Source organism: Neopsephotus bourkii, unplaced genomic scaffold (genome assembly GCF_033783945.1).
Source record: "Neopsephotus bourkii isolate Nb327-2 ecotype Australia unplaced genomic scaffold, CSIRO-AGI_Nbou_v1 NB_944, whole genome shotgun sequence".
In the NCBI taxonomy this organism is placed as follows: Eukaryota; Metazoa; Chordata; class Aves; order Psittaciformes; family Psittacidae; genus Neopsephotus; species Neopsephotus bourkii.
In genome coordinates, this window is record NW_026901438.1 from 17,806 (window position 1) to 41,219 (window position 23,414).

General features: G+C 56.0%; 1 protein-coding gene across 1 annotated transcript; it reads right to left on the reverse strand.

Moving 5' to 3' along the window:
- Positions 1–1,993: 1,993 nt before the first annotated feature.
- On the reverse strand, positions 1,994–23,270 carry LOC133214980 (eukaryotic translation initiation factor 3 subunit C-like). The gene is made up of 11 exons (XM_061358514.1): positions 23,100–23,270; positions 22,198–22,323; positions 21,380–21,473; positions 19,952–20,116; positions 18,806–19,011; positions 13,237–13,600; positions 10,830–10,989; positions 7,983–8,048; positions 6,216–6,303; positions 3,594–3,756; positions 1,994–2,137 (listed from the first exon to the last, which is right to left on the reverse strand). The coding sequence occupies exons 1-11, from the start codon at positions 23,268–23,270 to the stop codon at positions 2,052–2,054; spliced, it is 1,689 nt and encodes a 562-aa protein (XP_061214498.1). The 3' UTR covers positions 1,994–2,051.
- Positions 23,271–23,414: the final 144 nt, after the last annotated feature.

The window sequence follows — 23,414 nt, forward strand, 5'->3', positions numbered from 1 at the left end:
CGAGCCCTGCCCCATAGATTCCGATCCCTGCCCCATAGAGCCCTCTCTCTGCCCCATAGAGCCCTGACCCATAGAGCCTTGCCCTATAGAGCCCTCTCCCTGCCCCATAGATCCCTCTCTCTGCCCTATAGACCCCTGCCCTATAGAACTATACCCTATAGAGCCCTCTCTCTGCCCCATAAATCCCTCTCCCTGCCCCATAGATCCCAATCCCTGCCCCATAGATCCCTGCCCTATAGATCTATGCCCTATAGAGCCCTCTCCCTGCCCCATAGATCCCTGCTCTATAGATCCCAAGCCCTGCCCCATAGATCCCAATCCCTGCCCCATAGATCCCGATCCCTGCCCCATAGAGCCCTGCCCTATAGAGCCCTCTCCCTGCCCCATAGATTCCAATCCCTGCCCCATAGATCCCTGCCCCATAGATCCCTGCCCCATAGATCCCTGCCCCATAGATCCCGATCCCTGCCCCATAGAGCCCTGCCCTATAGAGCCCTCTCCCTGCCCCATAGATTCCAATCCCTGCCCCATAGATCCCTGCCCCATAGATCCCTGCCCCATAGATCCTTGCCCCATAGACCCCCGCTCCTGCCCCACAGTTCCCCCCCCCAGCTTCTGCCCCCCAGAGCCCCTGAGCTGCTCCTGCCCCATAGCGCCTGTGCAAAGGTCGGGGCCCCGCTGTGGGGCCGGGCTTTAAACGGGAGCTCCCACCCCATAGATACACATTAACCCGCCCCACACGGGTCAGTGCCCCACGGCGGGGGGGCAGTGGGGGAGGGTGCTATGGGGCACGCTATGGGGTGTGCTATGGGGTGTGCTATGGGGCACGCTATCGGGTGTGCTATGGGATGTGCTATGGGGGCGCTATGGGGTGTGCTATGGGGTGTGCTATGGGGCACGCTATGGGGCACACTATGGGGTGTGCTATGGGGTGTGCTATGGGGCACACTGTACAGTGCTATGGGTCACAGAATGGGACACACTATGGGGTGTGCTATGGGGCACACTATGGGGTGTGCTATGGGGCACGCTATGGGGCACACAATGGGGTGTGCTATGGGGCATACTATGGGACATGCTATGGGGCACACTATGGGGCACGCTATGGGGCACGCTATGGGTCACACTGTGGGGTGTGCTATGGGGCACGCTATGGGGCATGCTATGGGGCATGCAATGGGGTGCGCTATGGGGCACACTATAGGGTGTGCTATGGGACACGCTATGGGGCACGCTATGGGGCACACAATGGGACACACTATGAGGTGTGCTATGGGGCACACTATGGGGCATGCTATGGGGCATGCAATGGGGTACACTATGAGGTGTGCTATGGGGCACACTATGGGGCGCACTATGGGGCGTGCTATGGGGCATGCTATGGGGCATGCAATGGGGCGCTATGGGGCAGGTTCCAACCCACTCCCCCCCATCACCCCCCATTAACTCAACACCACACACACCACAATGCGCTTATGGGATGCTTTATTCTCTATGGGGCGATCAAAGGGGCGCGCTATGGGGCAGGGGCCCATTAACACCATTCACCCAGCCCCATATGGGCCAAGGCTGCCCATAATGGCGCTTATGGGGGAGGGAGGCTGTGGCTATGGGGTGCTATGGGGGTGCACTATGGGGCAGGCTATGGGGTGTTATGGGGCAGAATAGGGTGCTATGGGGCAGGCTATGGGGTGCTATGGGATGCTATGGGGCAGGTTATGGGGCGCTATGGGTCGCTATGGGGCGCTATGGGTCAGGCTATGGGTCGCTATGGGGCGCTATGGGTCAGGCTATGGGGTGCTATGGGGCAGGCTATGGGTCAGGCTATGGGTCAGGCTATGGGGCGCTATGGGTCAGGCTATGGGTCAGGCTATGGGGCGCTATGGGTCAGGCTATGGGTCAGGCTATGGGTCAGGCTATGGGGCGCTATGGGGCAGGCTATGGGTCGCTATGGGTCAGGCTATGGGTCAGGCTATGGGTCGCTATGGGTCGCTATGTGTCGCTATGGGTCAGGCTATGGGTCGCTATGGGTCGCTATGGGGCGCTATGGGTCAGTAGTTGGAGCCTCGTTCCTGTTGCCGGTAGCCGCCGCGTCTCAGGTATCCTCCGTCCCCTTTGCGGTACCCGTCCTTCTGGTCTATGGGGAGAGAGCGGGGGTGAGATGGGGGGCAGGAGCTATGGGGGGGAGCTATGGGGTGGGGTCTATGGGGCTGGGGTCTATGGGGGATCTATGCAGTGGGGTCTATAGGGTGGGATCTATGGGGCTCGGGTCTATGGGGCAGGAGCTATGGGGCTGGGGTCTATGGGGTGGGGTCTATGGGGTGGGATCTATAGGGTGGGATCTATGGGGCTCGGGTCTATGGGGCAGGAGCTATGGGGTGGGAGCTGTGGGGTAGAGACTATGGGGGAGGAGCTATGGGGCTGGGGTCTATGGGGGAGAGCTATGGGGTAGGGTCAATGGGGCTGGGGTCTATGGGGTGAGGTCTATAGGGTGGGATCTATGGGGCAGGGATCTATGGGGCTGGGGTCTATGGGGTGGGATCTATGGGGCTGGGGTCTATGGGGTGGGATCTATGGGGTGGGATCTATGGGGCGGGATCTGTGGGGTGGGATCTCTGGGGCTGGGGTCTATGGGCTGGGTCTATGGGCTGGGTCTATGGGGCAGGGATCTATGGGGTGGGATCATTGGGGCAGGAGCTATGGGGTAGGGTCAATGGGGGTGGGGTCTATGCGGGATCTATGGGGTAGGATATATTGGGTGGGATAGATAGGGCATCTATGGGGCGGGATCTATGGGGTGGGATCTATGGGGTGGGATCTATGGGGGGGATCTATGGGCTGGGGTCTATGGGGCTGGGATCACTGGGGCAGGAGCTATGGGTTAGGGTCAATGGGGTGGGGTCTATAGGGTGGGATTTATGGGGCAGAGATCTATGGGGCAGGGATCTATGGGGTGGGATCTATGGGGCTGGGGTCATTGGGGCAGGAGCTATGGGGTCTCTATGGTGTCTCTATGGTGTCTCTATGTGGTCTCTATGGTATCCCTATGGGTCCCTATGGGTCTCTATGGGTCTCTATGGGGTCTCTATGGGGTCTCTATGGGTCTCTATGGGTCTCTATGGGGTCTCTATGGGGTCTCTATGGGGTCTCTATGGGTCTCTATGGGGTCTCTATGGGTCCCTATGGGTCTCTATGGGGTCTCTATGGGGTCTCTATGGGTCTCTATGGGTCTCTATGGGGTCTCTATGGGGTCTCTATGGGTCCCTATGGGTCTCTATGGGGTCTCTATGGGGTCTCTATGGGTCTCTATGGGTCTCTATGGGGTCTCTGGGGTTCTATGGGGTCTCTATGGGTCTCTATGGGGTCTCTATGGGTCTCTATGGGTCCCTATGGGTCTCTATGGGTCTCTATGGGGTCTCTATGGGTCTCTATGGGTCTCTATGGGTCTCTATGGGTCTCTATGGGTCTCTATGGGTCCCTATGGGGTCTCTATGGGTCTCTATGGGGTCTCTATGGGTCTCTATGGGTCCCTATGGGTCCCTATGGGTCTCTATGGGTCCCTATGGGTCCCTATGTGTCCCTATGGGTCTCACCTCGGAAGTACCCCCCATAGGAGCCCTGTTTGTGGTCCAGGACCCTCTCATTGTTCTCCATGAGGGTCCCCAACTTCTCAGCCAATTGGAGGGCCAGGTTCTGTTGGGGGGTGGGCTCCGTGCGATGCATCTGCACCGTCTGCGTGGGCTGGTCCAGGGACGCCTATGGGGCAGGAGAGGGCGGCGCTATGGGGCAGCCCCATAGCGAGCCCCACAACTCATAGGGAATGGCTCCAATGGAAGGCTATGGGGATGCAGCATCCATCAGAGCATCCTTACTCCCATAGGGTACCACTGGGGTGTAAATCACTGCATCCTCACTCCCATGAGCATCGCTATGGGGCAGCCCCATAGCGAGCCCCACAAGTCATAGGGAATGGCTCCAATGGAAGGCTATGGGGATGCGGCATCCATCAGAGCATCCTTGCTCCCATAGGGTACCGCTATGGGGCTGCCCCATAAGTGACAGCCCCAATGGAAGTCTATGGGGATGCAGCATCAATCAGAGCATCCTTACTCCTATAGGGTACCGCTATGGGGCTGCCCCATAAGTGACAGCCCCAATGGAAGTCTATGGGGATGCGGCGTCCATCAGAGCATCCTTACTCCCATAGGGTACCACTGGGATGTAAATCACTGCATCCTCACTGCCATAAGCATCGCTATGGGGCTGCCCCATAGCGAGCCCCACAAGTCATAGGGAACGGCTCCAATGCAGTTCTATGGGGATGCGGTGTCAATCAGAGCATCCTTACACCCATAGGGGACCGCTATGGGGCTGCCCCATAAGTGACAGCCCCAATGGAAGGCTATGGGGATGCAGCATCCATCAGAGCATCCTTACTCCCATAGGGTACCACTAGGGTGTAAATCACTGCATCCTCACTCCCATAAGCATCGCTATGGGGCAGCCCCATAGCGAGCCCCACAAGTCATAGGGAATGGCTCCAATGCAGTTCTATGGGGATGCAGCATCCATCAGAGCATCCTTACTCCCATAGGGTACCACTAGGGTGTAAATCACTGCATCCTCACTCCCATAAGCATCGCTATGGGGCAGCCCCATAGCGAGCCCCACAAGTCATAGGGAATGGCTCCAATGCAGTTCTATGGGGATGCAGCATCCATCAGAGCATCCTTACTCCCATAGGGTACCACTAGGGTGTAAATCACTGCATCCTCACTCCCATAAGCATCGCTATGGGGCAGCCCCATAGCGAGCCCCACAAGTCATAGGGAATGGCCCCAATGGAAGGCTATGGGGATGCGGGGTCAATCAGAGCATCCTTACTCCTATAGGGGATCGCTATGGGGCTGCCCCATAAGTGACAGCCCCAATGGAGGGCTATGGGGATGCAGTATCCATCAGAGCATCCTTACTCCCATAGGGTACCACTGGGGTGTAAATCACTGCATCCTCACTGCCATAAGCATCGCTATGGGGCAGCCCCATAGCGAGCCCCACAAGTCATAGGGAACGGCTCCAATGGAGGGCTATGGGGATGCGGCATCAATCAGAGCATCCTTACTCCTATGGGGGATCGCTATGGGGCTGCCCCATAAGTGACAGCCCCAATGGAGGGCTATGGGGATGCAGCATCCATCAGAGCATCCTTACTCCATAGGGTACCGCTATGGGGCTGCCCCATAAGTGACAGCCCCAATGGAAGGCTATGGGGATGCAGCATCCATCAGAGCATCCTTACTCCCATAGGGTACCACTGGGGTGTAAATCACTGCATCCTCACTCCCATAAGCATCGCTATGGGGCAGCCCCATAGCGAGCCCCACAAGTCATAGGGAACGGCCCCAATGGAGGGCTATGGGGATGCGGGGTCAATCAGAGCATCCTTACTCCCATAGGGTACCACTAGGGTGTAAATCACTGCATCCTCACTCCCATGAGCATCGCTATGGGGCAGCCCCATAGCGAGCCCCACAAGTCATAGGGAACGGCTCCAATGGAAGTCTATGGGGATGCAGCATCAATCAGAGCATCCTTACTCCTATAGGGTACCACTATGGGGCTGCCCCATAAGTGACAGCCCCAATGGAAGGCTATGGGGATGCGGCGTCCATCAGAGCATCCTTACTCCCATAGGGTACCGCTATGGGGCTGCCCCATAAGTGACACCCCAATGGAAGGCTATGGGGATGCAGCATCCATCAGAGCATCCTTACTCCCATAGGGTACCGCTATGGGGCTGCCCCATAAGTGACAGCCCCAATGGAGGGCTATGGGGATGCAGCGTCAGTCAGAGCATCCCCACTGCCATAGGGCAGCGCTATGGGGCTGCCCCATAGATCACATCCCCACCCAGACCCGTTGCTATGGGGCTGCCCTATAGCTCCAGACCCCTTTCTATAGGGCTGCCCCATAGAAACCACCACCCCCCTACCCCACAACCCACATCCCCCTCAGCCCCATAGGCAACAGATGGCGTTCCCCATATCCATGGGGCTGCCCCATAGACATCCCACCCAGCCCCACTCCTATGGGGCAGCCCCATAGCTCCTTTCTCCCCCACCCCATCACTCCCATAGACCCATAGGAGCGCCCGCCCCATTGGGACCCCCCTATGGGTCGCCTGCCCCATAAGTGTGGGGCGCTATGGGGCTCACCATGAGCTCCTCATTGATGATCATCTTGCTGATGATGCTGTGCACTGTGGGTAGGTCCAGCTCAAACATGGCCGACAGGATCTCCATGCTGTGGGGTGCCCCATAGATACCCATGGTCAGCCCCATAGATGGCAATGGTGAGCCCCATTGATCCCCATGGTCAGCCCCATTGATCCCCATGGTCAACCACATTGATCCCCATGGTCAACCCCATTGATGCCCATGGTCAGCCCCATTGATCCCCATGGTCAACCCCATTGATGCCCATGGTCAACCCCATTGACCCCCATGGTCAACCCCATTGATCCCCATGGTCAGCCCCATTGATGCCCATGGTCAACCCCATTGATACCCATGGTCAACCCCATTGATCCCCATGGTGAACCCCATTGATCCCCATGGTCAACCCCATTGATACCCATGGTCAGCCCCATTGATCCCCATGGTCAACCCCATTGATCCCCATGGTCAACCCCATTGATGCCCATGGTCAACCCCATTGATCCCCATGGTCAACCCCATTGATACCCATGGTCAGCCCCATTGATCCCCATTGGTCAACCCCATTGATCCCCATGGTCAACCCCATTGATCCCCATGGTCAACCCCATTGATCCCCATGGTCAACCCCATTGATCCCCATGGTCAACCCCATTGATGCCCATGGTCAACCCCATTGATGCCCATGGTCAACCCCATTGATGGTCATGGTGAGCCCCATTGATCCCCATGGTCAACCCCATTGATGCCCATGGTCAACCCCATTGATACCCATGGTCAACCCCATTGATCCCCATGGTCAACCCCATTGAAACCAATGGTCAGCCCCATTGATCCCCATGGTCAACCCCATTGATCCCCATGGTCAACCCCATTGATCCCCATGGTCAACCCCATTGATCCCCATGGACAACCCCATTGATCCCCATGGTCAACCCCATTGATCCCCATGGTCAGCCCCATAGATACCCATGGTCAACCCCATTGATCCCCATGGTCACCCCCATTGATCCCCATGGTCAACCCCATTGATCCCCATGGTCAACCCCATTGATCCCCATGGTCAACCCCATTGATCCCCATGGTCAGCCCCATTGATCCCCATGGTCAACCCCATTGATCCCCATGGTCAACCCCATTGATCCCCATGGTCAACCCCATTGATCCCCATGGTCAACCCCATTGATCCCCATGGTCAACCCCATTGATCCCCATGGTCAACCCCATTGATCCCCATGGTCAACCCCATTGATCCCCATGGTCAGCCCCATTGATGCCCATGGTCAGCCCCATTGATCCCCATGGTCAACCCCATTGATGCCCATGGTCAGCCCCATTGATGCCCATGGTCGACCCCATTGATCCCCATGGTCAGCCCCATTGATCCCCATGGTCGACCCCATTGATCCCCAGGGTCAACCCCATTGATGGTCATGGTCAACCCCATTGATCCCCATGGTCAGCCCCATTGATCCCCATGGTCAACCCCATTGATCCCCATGGTCAACCCCATTGATGCCCATGGTCAACCCCATTGATACCCATGGTCAGCCCCATTGATCCCCATGGTCAACCCCATTGATACCCATGGTCAGCCCCATTGATCCCCATGGTCAACCCCATTGATGCCCATGGTCGACCCCATTGAAACCAATGACCAACCCCATTCAAACCAATGGTCGCCCCATTGAAACCAATGGTGACCCCATAGATGCCCCCATGTCCCTGCTGCCCCATAGGCCCCATAGCGCCCCATGGGCCCCACACCTGATGGAGTCATAGACGCTGCTGTAGGTGAACAGGTAGGTGCGGAGCGACTCCTCCTGGATCTTCCTATGGGGTCATATGGAGATCAATGGGTACCCCCATTGACCCCCCATTGAGCCCCCATTGAGCCCCATTGACCCCCCATTCAGCCCCATTGATCCCCCCATTGAGCCACATTGATCCACCCATTGACCCCTCATTGACCCCCCATTGAGCCCCATTGATCCCCCATTGACCTCCCATTGAGCCCCATTGATCCCCCCATTGAGCCCCATTGACCGCCATTGACGCCATTGAGTCCTATTGATCCCCATTGACTCCATTGACTCCCATTGACCTCCATTGACTCCATTGACCCCATTGACTCCATTGACTCCCATTGACCCCCATTGACCCCCATTGACTTCATTGAGCCCCATTGACCCCCATTGACTCCCATTGACCCCATTGACCCCCATTGACTCCATTGACCCCCATTGACTCCCATTGACTCCCATTGACTCCATTGACTCCATTGACTCCATTGACCCCCATTGACTCCATTGACCCCCATTGACTCCATTGACCCCCATTGACTCCCATTGACTCCCATTGACTCCCATTGACTCCATTGACTCCCATTGACCCCCATTGACTCCCATTGACCCCCATTGACTCCATTGACTCCCATTGACTCCATTGACTCCCATTGACTCCATTGACCCCCATTGACTCCCATTGACCCCCATTGACTCCCATTGACCCCCATTGACTCCATTGACTCCCATTGACCCCATTGACCCCATTGACCCCATTGACCCATTGACTCCCATTGACTCCCATTGACTCCATTGACTCCATTGACCCCCATTGACTCCCATTGACTCCCATTGACTCCCATTGATCCCATTGACTCCCATTGACTCCCATTGACTCCCATTGACCCCATTGACTCCCATTGACTCCCATTGACTCCATTGACTCCATTGACTCCCATTGACTCCCATTGACTCCCATTGACTCCATTGACTCCCATTGACTCCATTGACTCCCATTGACTCCCATTGACTCCCATTGACTCCCATTGACTCCCATTGACTCCCATTGCCCCCCATTGCCCCCCACTCACCTCACCAGCATGGCGCGGCCTTGTCGGCCTCGGGAACGGTCCCAGACTTCCCATCATCTTCCATTGACCCCCATTGACTCCCATTGACTCCCATTGACTCCCATTGACTCCCATTGACTCCCATTGACTCCCATTGACTCCCAGTGTCTCCCATTCCCTCACCAGCATGGCGCGGACCTTGTCGGCCTCGGGGAACAGGTCCCAGACCTTCCCATTCATCTTCTCATTGACCCCCATTGACCCCCATTGACTCCCATTGACTCCCATTGACTCCCATTGACTCCATTGACTCCCATTGACTCCCATTGACTCCCATTGACTCCATTGACTCCATTGACTCCCATTGACTCCATTGACTCCATTGACTCCCATTGACTCCCATTGACTCCATTGACTCCCATTGCCCCCCATTGCCCCCCACTCACCTCACCAGCATGGCGCGGACCTTGTCGGCCTCGGGGAACAGGTCCCAGACCTTCCCATTCATCTTCTCATTGACCCCCATTGACTCCCATTGACCCCCATTGACTCCCATTGACTCCATTGACTCCCATTGACTCCATTGACTCCATTGACCCCCATTGACTCCCATTGACTCCATTGACTCCATTGACCCCCATTGACTCCCATTGACTCCCATTGCCCCCCATTGCCCCCCACTCACCTCACCAGCATGGCGCGGACCTTGTCGGCCTCGGGGAACAGGTCCCAGACCTTCCCATTCATCTTCTCATTGACCCCATTGACTCCCATTGACTCCCATTGACACCATTGACTCCCATTGACACCATTGACCAACCAATGGCTCCATTGACTCCCATTGACACCATTGACTCCCAGTGACACCATTGACTCCCATTGACTCCATTGACTCCCATTGACCCCCATTGACTCCCATTGACTCCATTGACTCCATTGACCCCCATTGACTCCCATTGACTCCCATTGACTCCCATTGACTCCCATTGACTCCCATTGACTCCCATTGACCCCCATTGACTCCATTGACCCCCATTGACTCCCATTGACCCCCATTGACTCCATTGACCCCCATTGACCCCCATTGACTCCCATTGACCCCCATTGCCCCCCACTCACCTCACCAGCATGGCGCACCTTGTCGGCCTCGGGACAGTCCCAGACCTTCCCATTCATCTTCTCATTGACCCCCATTGACTCCATTGACCCCCATTGACTCCCATTGACTCCATTGACTCCCATTGACTCCATTGACTCCATTGACTCCATTGACTCCATTGACCCCCATTGACTCCCATTGACTCCCATTGACTCCCATTGCCCCCCACTCACCTCACCAGCATGGCGCGGACCTTGTCGGCCTCGGGGAACAGGTCCACATGTTCCATCCTTCCATCATCACCTAAGCTCCATGACCCCCATTGACTCCCATTGACTCCATTGACTCCCATTGACTCCATTGACTCCCATTGACTCCATTGACTCCATTGACTCCATTGCCCCCCATTGACTCCCATTGCCCCCCATTGTCCCCCACTCACCTCACCAGCATGGCGCGGACCTTGTCGGCCTCGGGGAACAGGTCCCAGACCTTCCCATTCATCTTCTCATTGGCCCCCATTGACTCCATTGACCCCCATTGACTCCCATTGACTCCATTGACTCCATTGACTCCCATTGACTCCATTGACCCCCATTGACTCCCATTGACTCCATTGACTCCCATTGACTCCCATTGCCCCCCATTGCCCCCCACTCACCTCACCAGCATGGCGCGGACCTTGTCGGCCTCGGGGAACAGGTCCCAGACCTTCCCATTCATCTTCTCATTGACCACGTAGCGGTGGCAGCTCCTCCAGTCTCCCATCTTCATGGCCTTGGAGGCGGCCACCACGTGCTCCCGCATGGACTCGGGGGGGCCTGGGGCACATAGAGACCCATGGAGACCCATAGAGACACATAGGGACCCATAGGGACCCATAGAGACCCATAGGGACCCATAGGGACACATAGGGACCCATAGAGACACATAGGGACACATAGGGACCCATAGGGACACATAGGGACCCATAGGGACCCATAGGGACACATAGGGACCCATAGAGACACATAGGGACACATAGGGACCCATAGGGACACATAGAGACACATAGGGACCCATAGGGACCATAGGGACACATAGGGACCCATAGGGACACATAGGGACCCATAGAGACACATAGGGACCCATAGAGACACATAGGGACACATAGGGACCCATAGAGACACATAGAGACACATAGGGACCCATAGGGACCATAGGGACACATAGGGACCCATAGAGACCCATAGAGACACATAGGGACCCATAGGGACCATAGGGACACATAGGGACCCATAGAGACCCATAGAGACCCATGGACACCAATAGAGACCCATAGAGACCCATAGAGACACCATAGAGAGAGCCATACGCTCAATGGTGATCAAAGGGGACTCAATGGGCACTCAATGGAGTTCTATGAGGACTCAATGGAGATCAATGAGGACACAATGAGGACTCAATGGGGATCAATGGGGACTCAATGGAGTCTGAATGGGAACTCAATGGAGTTCAATCAGGACTCAATGGGGACTGAATGGGGACTCAATGGGGACTGAATGGGGATCAATGGGGACCAAATGGGGACTCAATGGGAACTCAATGGAGATCAGTGAGGACTCAATGGGAACTCAATGGGGACTCAATGGGGACTCAATGGGAACTCAATGGAGTTCAATGAGGACTCAATGGGGACTCAATGGGAACTCAATGGGAACTCAATGGAGTTCAATGAGGACTCAATGGAGATCAATGACAACCCAATGAGGACTCAATGGGGATCAATGGGGACTCGATGGGGTCTCAATGGGAACTCAATGGAGTTCAAAGAGGACTCGATGGAGATCAATGAGGACCCAATGAAGACTCAATGGGGATCAATGGGGACTCGATGGGGTCTCAATGGGAACTCAATGGAGTTCAATGAGGACTCAATGGGGATCAATGAGGACCCAATGAGAACTCAATGGGGATCAATGGGGACTCAATGGGGACTCAATGGGGACCCAATGGAGATCAATGAGGACTCGATGGGGATCAATGAGGACCCAATGAGGACTCAATGGGGATCAATGGGGACTCGATGGGGTCTCAATGGGAACTCAATGGAGTTCAATGAGGACTCAATGGGGATCAATGACGACCCAATGAGGACTCAATGGGGATCAATGGGGACTCGATGGGGTCTCAATGGGAACTCAATGGAGATCAATGGGGACTCAATAAGGACTCAATGGGGACTCAATGGAGTTCAATGAGGACCCAATGAGCACCCAATGGTGATCAATGGGCACCCAATGGAGATCAATGTCCCCCCTATAGACCCACCGAGCAATGGCTGCCTCTCCCCGACCCTGAGCTGATGATGGAACTGCTGAGCATGGGGACCCAATGGGGACTCAATGGGGACTCAATGGGGACTCAATGGGGACTCAATGGGAACTCAATGGGGACTCAATGGGGACTCAATGGAGGTCAATGAGGACTCAATGGGGACTCAATGGGGACCCAATGGGGACTCAATGGGGACTCAATGGGGACTCAATGGGGACTCAATGGGAACTCAATGGGGACTCAATGGGGACTCAATGGAGGTCAATGAGGACTCAATGGGGACTCAATGGGAACTCAATGGGGAGTCAATGGGGACTCAATGAGGACCCAATGAGGACTCAATGGAGATCAATGGGTACTCAATGGGGTCTCAATGGGAACTCAATGGAGTTCAATGAGGACTCAATGGGGACTGAATGGAGATCAATGGGGATTCAATGGAGTTCAATGAGGACTCAATGGGGACTCAATGGGGATCAATGGGGACCCAATAGGAACCCAATGGACATCAATGTCCCCTATAGACCCACCGAGCAATGGCTGCCTCTCCCCGACCCTGAGCTGATGATGGAACTGCTGAGCATGGGGACCCAATGGGGACTCAATGGGGACTCAATGGAGATCAATGGGGACTCAATGGGGACTCAATGGGGACTCAATGGGGACTCAATGGAGATCAATGGGGACTCAATGGGGACTCAATGGGGACCCAATAGGAACCCAATGGAGATCAATGGGGACCCTATACCCACCGAGCAATGGCTGCCTCTCCCCGACCCTGAGCTGATGATGGAACTGCTTGCTGATCATCCTCCTCCTCGCATCGAACTCATGGGCCGCCATGTAGGGGATCTCCAGCAGCATGGCCGCCACCAGGTACACGCACTCGAGCAGCTCCAGGTTCACGTGCATGTGGAAGGGGACCTGGCGCCGCTTCTCCACCTTCTCCTGCTCCGGGTTCCTCTCCTGGAGGCTCCTCAAGAGGAGGCCCTGGCCCAGGAGCTCCTTGGCTCGTCCTGAGGATTGGATGTCCAAGAGGGCGTTGTGGGCGTCCTTGATGAGGCCTTGGCGGAAGGCGCAGATGCCCAGCTGGACCATGGTGCGGTTGTAGAGGATCTGGAGGGGGAGGGGAGAGGTCACTTATGGGGCACAGAGGTCACTTATGGGGCAGAGAGGTTACTTATGGGGTATAGAGGTCACTTATGGGGTAGAAAAGTCATTGGGGTCAATGGGAGAAGCATTGAGGAGGAAAGAAAGAGGTGGGACGCAAGAGGAACCTCATGGAGATGTTCATAGAGAACCACTTGGAGGTCAATGGGGATGATGGGAGATGAAGTTATGGGGTCTAGGGGGTCATAGGGACACAATGGAGGTCAATGGAAGTCAATGGGAGAAGGACTTGGGGGTCAGGGAGTGGTGGGACGCAAGAGGAACCTCATGGAGATGTTGGTAGGGAAAGACTTGGGGGTCAATGGGGATGATGGGAGATGAAGTTATGGGGTCTAGGGGGTCATTGGGACTCAATGGGGGTCAATGGAAGTCAATGGGTTCAATGGGACTCAATGGGGGTCAATGGAAGTCAATGGGTTCAATGGGACTCAATGGGCGTCCTTGATGAGGCCTTGGCGGAAGGCGCAGATGCCCAGCTGGACCATGGTGCGGTTGTAGAGGATCTGGGGGGGGAGGGGACAGGTTACTTATGGGGCAGAGAGGTCACTTATGGGGTATGGAGGGCAGTTATGGGGCAGGGAAGTCATTGGGGTCAATGGGAGAAGGATTGAGGGGGAAAGAAGGGGGTGGGACGCAAGAGGAACCTCATGGAGATGTTCATAGAGAAACACTTGGGGGTCAATGGGGATGATGGGAGATGAAGTTATGGGCTCTAGGGGGTCATAGGGACTCAATGGGGGTCAATGGAAGTCAATGGGACTCAATGGGCGTCCTTGATGAGGCCTTGGCGGAAGGCACAGATGCCCAGCTGGACCATGGTGCGGTTGTAGAGGATCTGGGGGGGGAGGGAGAGGTTACTTATGGGGCACAGAGGTCACTTATGGGGCAGAGAGAACACTTATGGGGTATAGAGGGCAGTTATGGGGTAGGGAAGTCATTGGGGTCAATGGGAGAAGGATTGAGGAGGAAAGAAGGGGGTGGGACGCAAGAGGAACCTCATGGAGATGTTGGTAGGGAAAGACTTGGGGGTCAATGGGGGATGAAGTTATGGGGTCTAGGGGGTCATAGGGACTCAATGGAAGTCAATGGAAGTCAATGGGAGAAGTGCTTGGGGGTCTGGGAGTGGTGGGACTCAAGAGGAACCTCATGGAGATGTTCATAGAGAAACACTTGGGGGTCAATGGGGATGATGGGAGATGAAGTTATGGGGTCTAGGGGGTCAATGGGACACAATGGAGGTCAATGGAGATGGTTACAATGTACCTAGGGGGTCAGGGAGTGGTGGGACTCAAGAGGAACCTCATGGAGATGTTGGTAGGGAAAGACTGGGGGTCAATGGGGATGATGGGAGATGAAGTTATGGGGTCTAGGGGGTCAGAGGGACTCAATGGGGGTCAATGGAAGTCAATGGGGTCAATGGGACTCAATGGGCGTCCTTGATGAGGCCTTGGCGGAAGGCGCAGATGCCCAGCTGGACCATGGTGCGGTTGTAGAGGATCTGGGGGGGAGGGGACAGGTTACTTATGGGGCACAGAGATCACTTATGGGGTATGGAGGTCACTTATGGGGTAGGGAAGTCATTGGGGTCAATGGGAGAAGGATTGAGGAGGAAAGAAGGTGGTGGGACGCAAGAGGAACCTCATGGAGATGTTGGTAGGGAAGGACTTGGGGTCAATGGGGGATGAAGTTATGGGGTCTAGGGGGTCATAGGGACACAATGGAGGTCAATGGAGATGGTTAGAATGTACCTAGGGGGTCAGGGAGTGGTGGGACACAAGAGGAACCTCATGGAGATGTTGGTAGGAAAAGACTGGGGGTCAATGGGGATGATGAGAGATGAAGTTATGGGGTCTAGGGGGTCATAGGGACTCAATGGGGGTCAATGGAAGTCAATGGGTTCAATGGGACTCAATGGGCGTCCTTGATGAGGCCTTGGCGGAAGGCGCAGATGCCCAGCTGGACCATGGTGCGGTTGTAGAGGATCTGGGGGGGGGGGGAGAGGTTACTTATGGGGCACAGAGGTCACTTATGGGGCAGAGAGAACACTTATGGGGCACAGAGGTCACTTATGGGGTAGAAAAGTCATTGGGGTCAATGGGAGAAGGATTGAGGAGGAACGAAAGGCCTAGAGGTCTTGAGGAACCTCATGGAGATGTTGGTAGGGAAAGACTTGGGGGTCAATGGGGATGATGGGGGATGAAGTTATGGGGTCTAGGGGGTCATATGGACACAATGGGGGTCAATGGAAGTCAATGGGAGAAGCATTGGGGGTCAGGGAGTGGTGGGACACAAGAGGAACCTCATGGAGATGTTGGTAGGGAAAGACTGGGGGTCAATGGGGATGATGAGAGATGAAGTTATGGGGTCTAGGGGGTCAGAGGGACTCAATGGGGGTCAATGGAAGTCAATGGGACTCAATGGGACTCAATGGGCGTCCTTGATGAGGCCTTGGCGGAAGGCGCAGATGCCCAGCTGGACCATGGTGCGGTTGTAGAGGATCTGGGGGGGGGAGAGGTTACTTATGGGGCAGAGAGGTCACTTATGGGGCAGAGAGGTCACTTATGGGGCAGAGAGGTCACTTATGGGGTAGAAAACTCATTGGGGTCAATGGGAGAAGGATTGAGGAGGAAAGAAGGGGGTGGGACGCAAGAGGAACCTCATGGAGATGTTGGTAGGGAAAGACTGGGGGTCAATGGGGATGATGGGGGATGAAGTTATGGGGTCTAGGGGGTCAATGGGACTCAATGGGGGTCAATGGAAGTCAATGGCTTCAATGGGACTCAATGGGCGTCCTTGATGAGGCCTTGGCGGAAGGCGCAGATGCCCAGCTGGACCATGGTGCGGTTGTAGAGGATCTGGGGGGGGGTGGGAGAGGTTACTTATGGGGCACAGAGGTCACTTATGGGGTATGGACAACACTTATGGGGCACAGAGGTCATTGGGGTCAATGGGAGAAGCATTGAGGAGGAAAAAACGGCCTAGAGGTCTTGAGGAACCTCATGGAGATGTTGGTAGGGAAAGACTTGGGGGTCAATGGGAGATGAAGTTATGGGGTCTAGGGGGTCATAGGGACACAATGGAAGTCAATGGAAGTCAATGGGAGAAGGACTTGGGGGTCAGGGAGTGGTGGGACGCAAGAGGAGCCTCATGGAGATGTTGGTAGGGAAAGACTGGGGGTCAATGGGGATGATGAGAGATGAAGTTATGGGGTCTAGGGGGTCATAGGGACTCAATGGGGGTCAATGGAAGTCAATGGGTTCAATGGGACTCAATGGGCGTCCTTGATGAGGCCTTGGCGGAAGGCGCAGATGCCCAGCTGGACCATGGTGCGGTTGTAGAGGATCTGGGGGGGGGGGGAGAGGTTACTTATGGGGCACAGAGGTCACTTATGGGGCAGAGAGAACACTTATGGGGCACAGAGGTCACTTATGGGGTAGAAAAGTCATTGGGGTCAATGGGAGAAGGATTGAGGAGGAAAAAACGGCCTAGAGGTCTTGAGGAACCTCATGGAGATGTTGGTAGGGAAAGACTTGGGGGTCAATGGAAGATGAAGTTATGGGGTCTAGGGGGTCATAGGGACACAATGGAGGTCAATGGAGATGGTTAGAAAGCACCCAGGGGGTCAAGGAGTGGTGGGACGCAAGAGGAACCTCATGGAGATGTTCATAGAGAACCACTTGGGGGTCAATGGGGATGATGGGAGATGAAGTTATGGGGTCTAGGGGGTCAAGGGGACACAATGGAAGTCAATGGAAGTCAATGGGAGAAGGACTTGGGGGTCAGGGAGTGGTGGGACGCAAGAGGAACCTCATGGAGATGTTGGTAGGGAAAGACTGGGGGTCAATGGGGATGATGGGAGATGAAGTTATGGGGTCTAGGGGGTCACAGGGACTCAATGGGGGTCAATGGAAGTCAATGGCTTCAATGGGACTCAATGGGCGTCCTTGATGAGGCCTTGGCGGAAGGCACAGATGCCCAGCTGGACCATGGTGCGGTTGTAGAGGATCTGGGGGAGAGGTTACTTATGGGGCACAGAGGTCACTTATGGGGCAGAGACAACACTTATGGGGTAGAAAAGTCATTGGGGTCAATGGGAGAAGGATTGAGGAGGAAAGAAGGAGGTGGGACGCAAGAGGAACCTCATGGAGATGTTGGTAGAGAAAGACTGGGGGTCAATGGGGATGATGGGAGATGAAGTTATGGGGTCTAGGGGGTCATAAGGACTCAATGGGGGTCAATGGAAGTCAATGGGAGAAGGACTGGGGACCAGGGAGTGGTGGGACTCAAGAGAAACCTCATGGAGATGTCAATCAATGGGTCCCTATGGGTCTCTATGGGGCTCTATGGGTCTCTATGGGTCTCTATGGGTCTCTATGGGTCTCTATGGGTCTCTATGGGGTGTCTATAGGGCTCTATGGGGCTCTATTGGTGTCTATGGGGGCGCAGGCAGGGGTTTGCGGCGCGGCCAGCAGGGGGCGCTAAAGGGCCAAAGGGGGCGTGGTCAGCTGAGGACACGCTGCCTCGCTGCGTTCTGATTGGCTGGAGAGGAACCCATTGATGCCTATGTGTCTCTATGTGTCCCTATGGGGTCTCTATGGTTTTGGGTTTGGGTTCTATGGGTCTCTATGTGTCTCTATGGGTCTCTATGGGTCTCTATGGGTCTCTATGGGTCCCTATGGGTCTCTATGGGTCAGACCTGCACGGGGGGGTCGGCGTGCTGGATGTTGTCCTGCAGGTGGGACATGAGCATGAGGTCCCGGGCCGGGTACCAGCGGCTGTGCAATGCATGATGGTAGATGTGGCAATCTATGGGTCTCTATGGGGCTCTATGGGTCTCTATGGGTCTCTATGGGGTGTCTATAGGGCTCTATGGGGCTCTATTGGTGTCTATGGGTCTCTATGGGGTGTCTATAGGGCTCTATGGGGCTCTATTGGTGTCTATGGGGGCGCAGGCAGGGGTTTGCGGCGCGGCCAGCAGGGGGCGCTAAAGGGCCAAAGGGGGCGTGGTCAGCTGAGGACACGCTGCCTCGCTGCGTTCTGATTGGCTGGAGAGGAACCCATTGATGCCTATGTGTCTCTATGTGTCCCTATGGGGTCTCTATGGGTCTCTATGGGTCTCTATGGGTCCCTATGGGTCTCTATGGGTCAGACCTGCACGGGGGGGTCGGCGTGCTGGATGTTGTCCTGCAGGTGGGACATGAGCATGAGGTCCCGGGCCGGGTACCAGCGGCTGTGCAATGCATGATGGTAGATGTGGCAGAGGATGGCGCAGGTGCGGATGCGGTCGGTGCGGTCCTTGGCGTAGATGAACTTGCAGAGGCGGTCCATGAGGGCGGCCGGGGATTCCTCATTGGTGGCTGGGGGGTGATGTCATCGGTGATGTCATCAGTATCGGCGGCATTGATCCCCATTGACTCCCATTGAACCCATTGACTCCCATAGACTCCCATTGACCCCTATTCATCCTCATTGACTCCATTGACCCCCATTGCCCCTCATTGCCCCCTATTGCTCCACATTAACCCCCACTGACTCCCATTGATCCCCATTGAGTCCATTGACTCCCATAGACTCCATTGACCCACATTGAGTCCCATTGACCCCCATTGCCTCCCACTGACCCACATTGATCGCCATTGCCCCCCACTGACCCCATTGGCCCCCATTGCCCCCATTGCCTCCCATTGACTCCCATGAAGCCCCATTGCCCCCCATTGACCCCATTGACTCCCATTGACCCCATTGACTCCCATTGCCCATTGATCTTGACCCCATTGACTCCATTGACCCCCATTGCTCCCCATCACCCCCATTGACCCCATTGCCCCCCATTGACCCCCATTGCCCATTGACCCCCATTGACCTCCATTGCCCCCATTGACTCCATTGACCCCCATTGACCCCCATTGACTCCCATTGACCCCCATTGACCCCCGTTGACCCCCATTGAACCCCACTGACCCTGTTGACTCCCACTGACCCCCATTGCCTCCCATTGTCCCCCATTGACCCCCATTGACCCCATTGACCCCCACTGCCTCCCATTGACCCCATTGACTCAAATTGCCTCCCATTGACCATTGACCCCCATTGACCCCATTGACCCCCATTGCCTCCCATTGACCCCATTGCCCCCCATTGCCCCCCATTGACCCCCATTGCCCCCCATTGACCCCCATTGCCTCCCATTGACTCCCATTGCCCCCATTGACCCCATTGACCCCCATTGACCCCATTGACTCCATTGCCCCCCATTGCCCCCCATTGCCCCCCATTGCCCCCCATAGACCCCCTTACCCCCCGGCTGCGCCTCCCCATAGTCGAACTTATAGTAGGTGTGAAGGATGCGGCGGAGGAAGACGCGGCAGAGCTCTTCCGGGGACCCCTTCTCCTGCAGGTACCGCTGCAGGCGCGCAATGATCCCGCACACCCGCGCCTCGTCCTTCAGCTGCTCCACGTACTCTATGGGGCACCAAGATGGGGCGCTATGGGGCGCTATGGGGTGCCTATGGGGTCCTAGGGGGGTTAGAATGGGCCTGGAGCGGTTGCTATGGGGATGCGATGCGGTTGCTATGGGGATGCAATGCGGTTGCTATGCAGTTGCTATGGAGATGCTATGCGGTTGCTATGCGGATGCGGTGCGGTTGCTATGGGGATGCGATGCGGTTGCTATGGGGATGCTATGGGGATGCTATGGGGATGCTATGCGGTTGCTATAGGGATGCTATGGGGACCCCTTCTCCTGCAGGTACCGCTGCAGGCGCGCAATGATCCCGCACACCCGCGCCTCGTCCTTCAGCTGCTCCACGTACTCTATGGGGCACCAAGATGGGGCGCTATGGGGCGCTATGGGGTGCCTATGGGGTCCTAGGGGGGTTAGAATGGGCCTGGAGCGGTTGCTATGGGGATGCGATGGGGTTGCTATGGGGATGCTATGGGGTTGCTATGGGGATGCTATGGGGATGCTATGGGGTTGCTATGGGGATGCTGGGGTTGCTATGGGGATGCTATGGGGATGCTATGGGGATGCTATGGGGATGCTATGGGGATGCTATGGGGTTGCTATGGGGATGCTATGGGGATGCTATGGGGATGCGATGGTGCTATGGGGATGCTATGGGGATGCTATGGGGTTGCTATGGGGTTGCTATGGTGATGATGGGGATGCTAGGGGAGCTATGATGCAACGGGGTGGTCTAGTGCTAGGGATGCTATGGGGACCATGTGGGGGCTATGGGGTGATGGGTGCTATGGGGTCCTATGGGGTTATGGGGTGGAGGGTTGCTATGGGGATGCTATGGGGTTGCTATGGGGTTGCTATGGGGATGCTATGGGGTTGCTATGGGGATGCTATGGGGTTGCTATGGGGATGCTATGGGGTTGCTATGGGGATGCTATGGGGTTGCTATGGGGATGCTATGGGGTTGCTATGGGGATGCTATGGGGATGCTATGGGGATGCTATGGGGTTGCTATGGGGATGCTATGGGGTTGCTATGGGGATGCTATGGGGTTGCTATGGGGATGCTATGGGGATGCTATGGGGATGCTATGGGGATGCTATGGGGATGCTATGGGGATGCTATGGGGTTGCTATGGGGGGGTAATGGGGTCCTATGGGGGTCCTTCACCACTCATAGCGATCCATAGGCGTGTATGGAGATCTATGGGGGTCTATGGGGCTCTATAGGGGTCTATAGGGCTCCATAGGGCTCTATGGGGGTACCTTGGGAGTGGGGGTCCGTGTTCTGCATGATCTTGGTGAACTCCTCGTCCATTCGCTCCACCAGGGTCAGGATGCAGCCGCGGACGCGGTAGGGCTGGAACAGGGGAAGGACCCATAAGTGTGGGGCAGGAGCCATAAATGTGGGGCTGGAGCCATAAGTGTGGGGCAGGACCCATAAGTGTGGGGCTGGAGCCATAAGTGTGGGGCTGGACCCATAAGTGTGGGGCTGGACCCATAAGTGTGGGGCAGGAGCCATAAATGTGGGGCAGGACCCGTAAGTGTGGGGCTGGACCCATAAGTGTGGGGCAGGACCCATAAGTGTGGGGTTGGACCCATAAGTGTGGGGCTGGACCCATAAGTGTGGGGCTGGACCCATAAGTGTGGGGCTGGACCCATAAGTGTGGGGCTGGACCCATAAGTGGGGCTGGACCCATAAGTGTGGGGTGGACACATAAGTGTGGGGTGGACCCATAAGTGTGAGGAGACCCCATAGCCACCCATAGGGACCCATAGAAACCCCATAGAGACCCATAGAGAACCTTAAACCCCCATAGACACCAATGGTTTCCTCTCCAGCCAATCAGAACGCAGCGAGGCAGCGTGTCCTCAGCTGACCCCGCCCCTTTGGCCCTTTAGCGCCCCCTGCTGGCCGCGCCGCAAACCCCTGCCTGCGCCCCCATAGACACCAATAGAGCCCCATAGAGCCCTATAGACACCCCATAGAGACCCATAGACACCAATAGAGCCCCATAGAGCCCCATAGACACCCCATAGAGCCCCATAGACCCCCATAGAGCCCCATAGCGCCCCATAGGGACCTGCTCGGGGTTGCTGAGGTTCTCGGACTCCTCCAGGATGTTCTCCCCTATGAAGATCTCCGGGTGCTGGAAGAGCTCATCCAGGAGCTCCTCAATGCAGGTGAGGCAGCGCTGCCATAGCTCCGGCTGCGGGACCCAGAGACACCCATAGGGACCCATAGAGACCCATAGAGACCCATAGAGACCCATAGGGACCCATAGAGACCCATAGAGACCCATAGAGACCCCATAGAGACCCATAGAGACCCATAGAGACCCATAGGGACCCATAGAGACCCCATAGAGACCCCATAGAGACCCATAGAGACCCCATAGAGACCCATAGAGACCCCATAGAGACCCATAGGGACCCATAGAGACCCATAGAGACCCCATAGAGACCCATAGAGACCCATAGAGACACCATAGAGACCCATAGAGACCCATAGGGACCCCATAGAGACCCATAGAGACCCCATAGGGACCCATAGAGACCCATAGGGACACATAGAGACCCATAGAGACCCCACAGAGACCCATAGAGACCCCATAGGGACACATAGGGACCCCATAGGGACCCATAGAGACCCCATAGAGACCCATAGGGACCCATAGAGACCCCATAGAGACCCCCTAGAGCCCCCATAGCCCCCCATAGACCCCCCATATCCCCCCATAGACCCCACTCCACCTCCATACCCACCAACAGAACCCTTCCAGCCAATCAGAACGCAGCGAGGCAGCGTGTCCTCAGCTGACCCCGCCCCCTTTGGCCCTTTAGCGCCCCCTGCTGGCCGCGCCGCAAACCCCTGCCTGCGCCCCCATAGACACCAATAGAGCCCCATAGAGCCCTATAGACACCCCATAGAGACCCATAGACACCCCATAGAGCCCCATAGCGCCCCATAGCGCCCCATAGAGACCTTCATGTAGGTGGCCAGGTTGGGGTTGTAGTCATAGAGGGAGGCGATGATGCTGAACTTGATCTTGATCTCTAGCGCCGCCCCCAGCCCGTTCTCATTGGCTACGGCCACCAGGAGCTGCAGGAGCTCGATCTGGGCAGCGCTGGGGGGCGGGGATGCATTGGGACACATTGGGAGCCATAGGGATACATAGAGACCCATAGAGACCCATAGGGACCCATAGAGAGACCATAGGGACCCATAGAGACCCATAGGGACCCATAGGAATACATAGAGAGCCCATAGGGACCCATAGAGAGCCCATAGGGACCCATA

Excerpts from the sequence above, each read along its gene's own strand:
- LOC133214980 (XM_061358514.1), bottom strand. The coding sequence starts at position 23,270 with ATGTGTCCCAATGCATCCCCGCCCCCCAGCGCTGCCCAGATCGAGCTC. Across the intron at positions 22,324-23,099 it reads ACCTGGCCACCTACATGAAG|CCGGAGCTATGGCAGCGCTG; the intron begins GTCTCTATGGGG and ends TGGGTCCCGCAG. Across the intron at positions 8,049-10,829 it reads GTCCGCGCCATGCTGGTGAG|GAAGATCCAGGAGGAGTCGC; the intron begins GTGAGTGGGGGG and ends ATGACCCCATAG.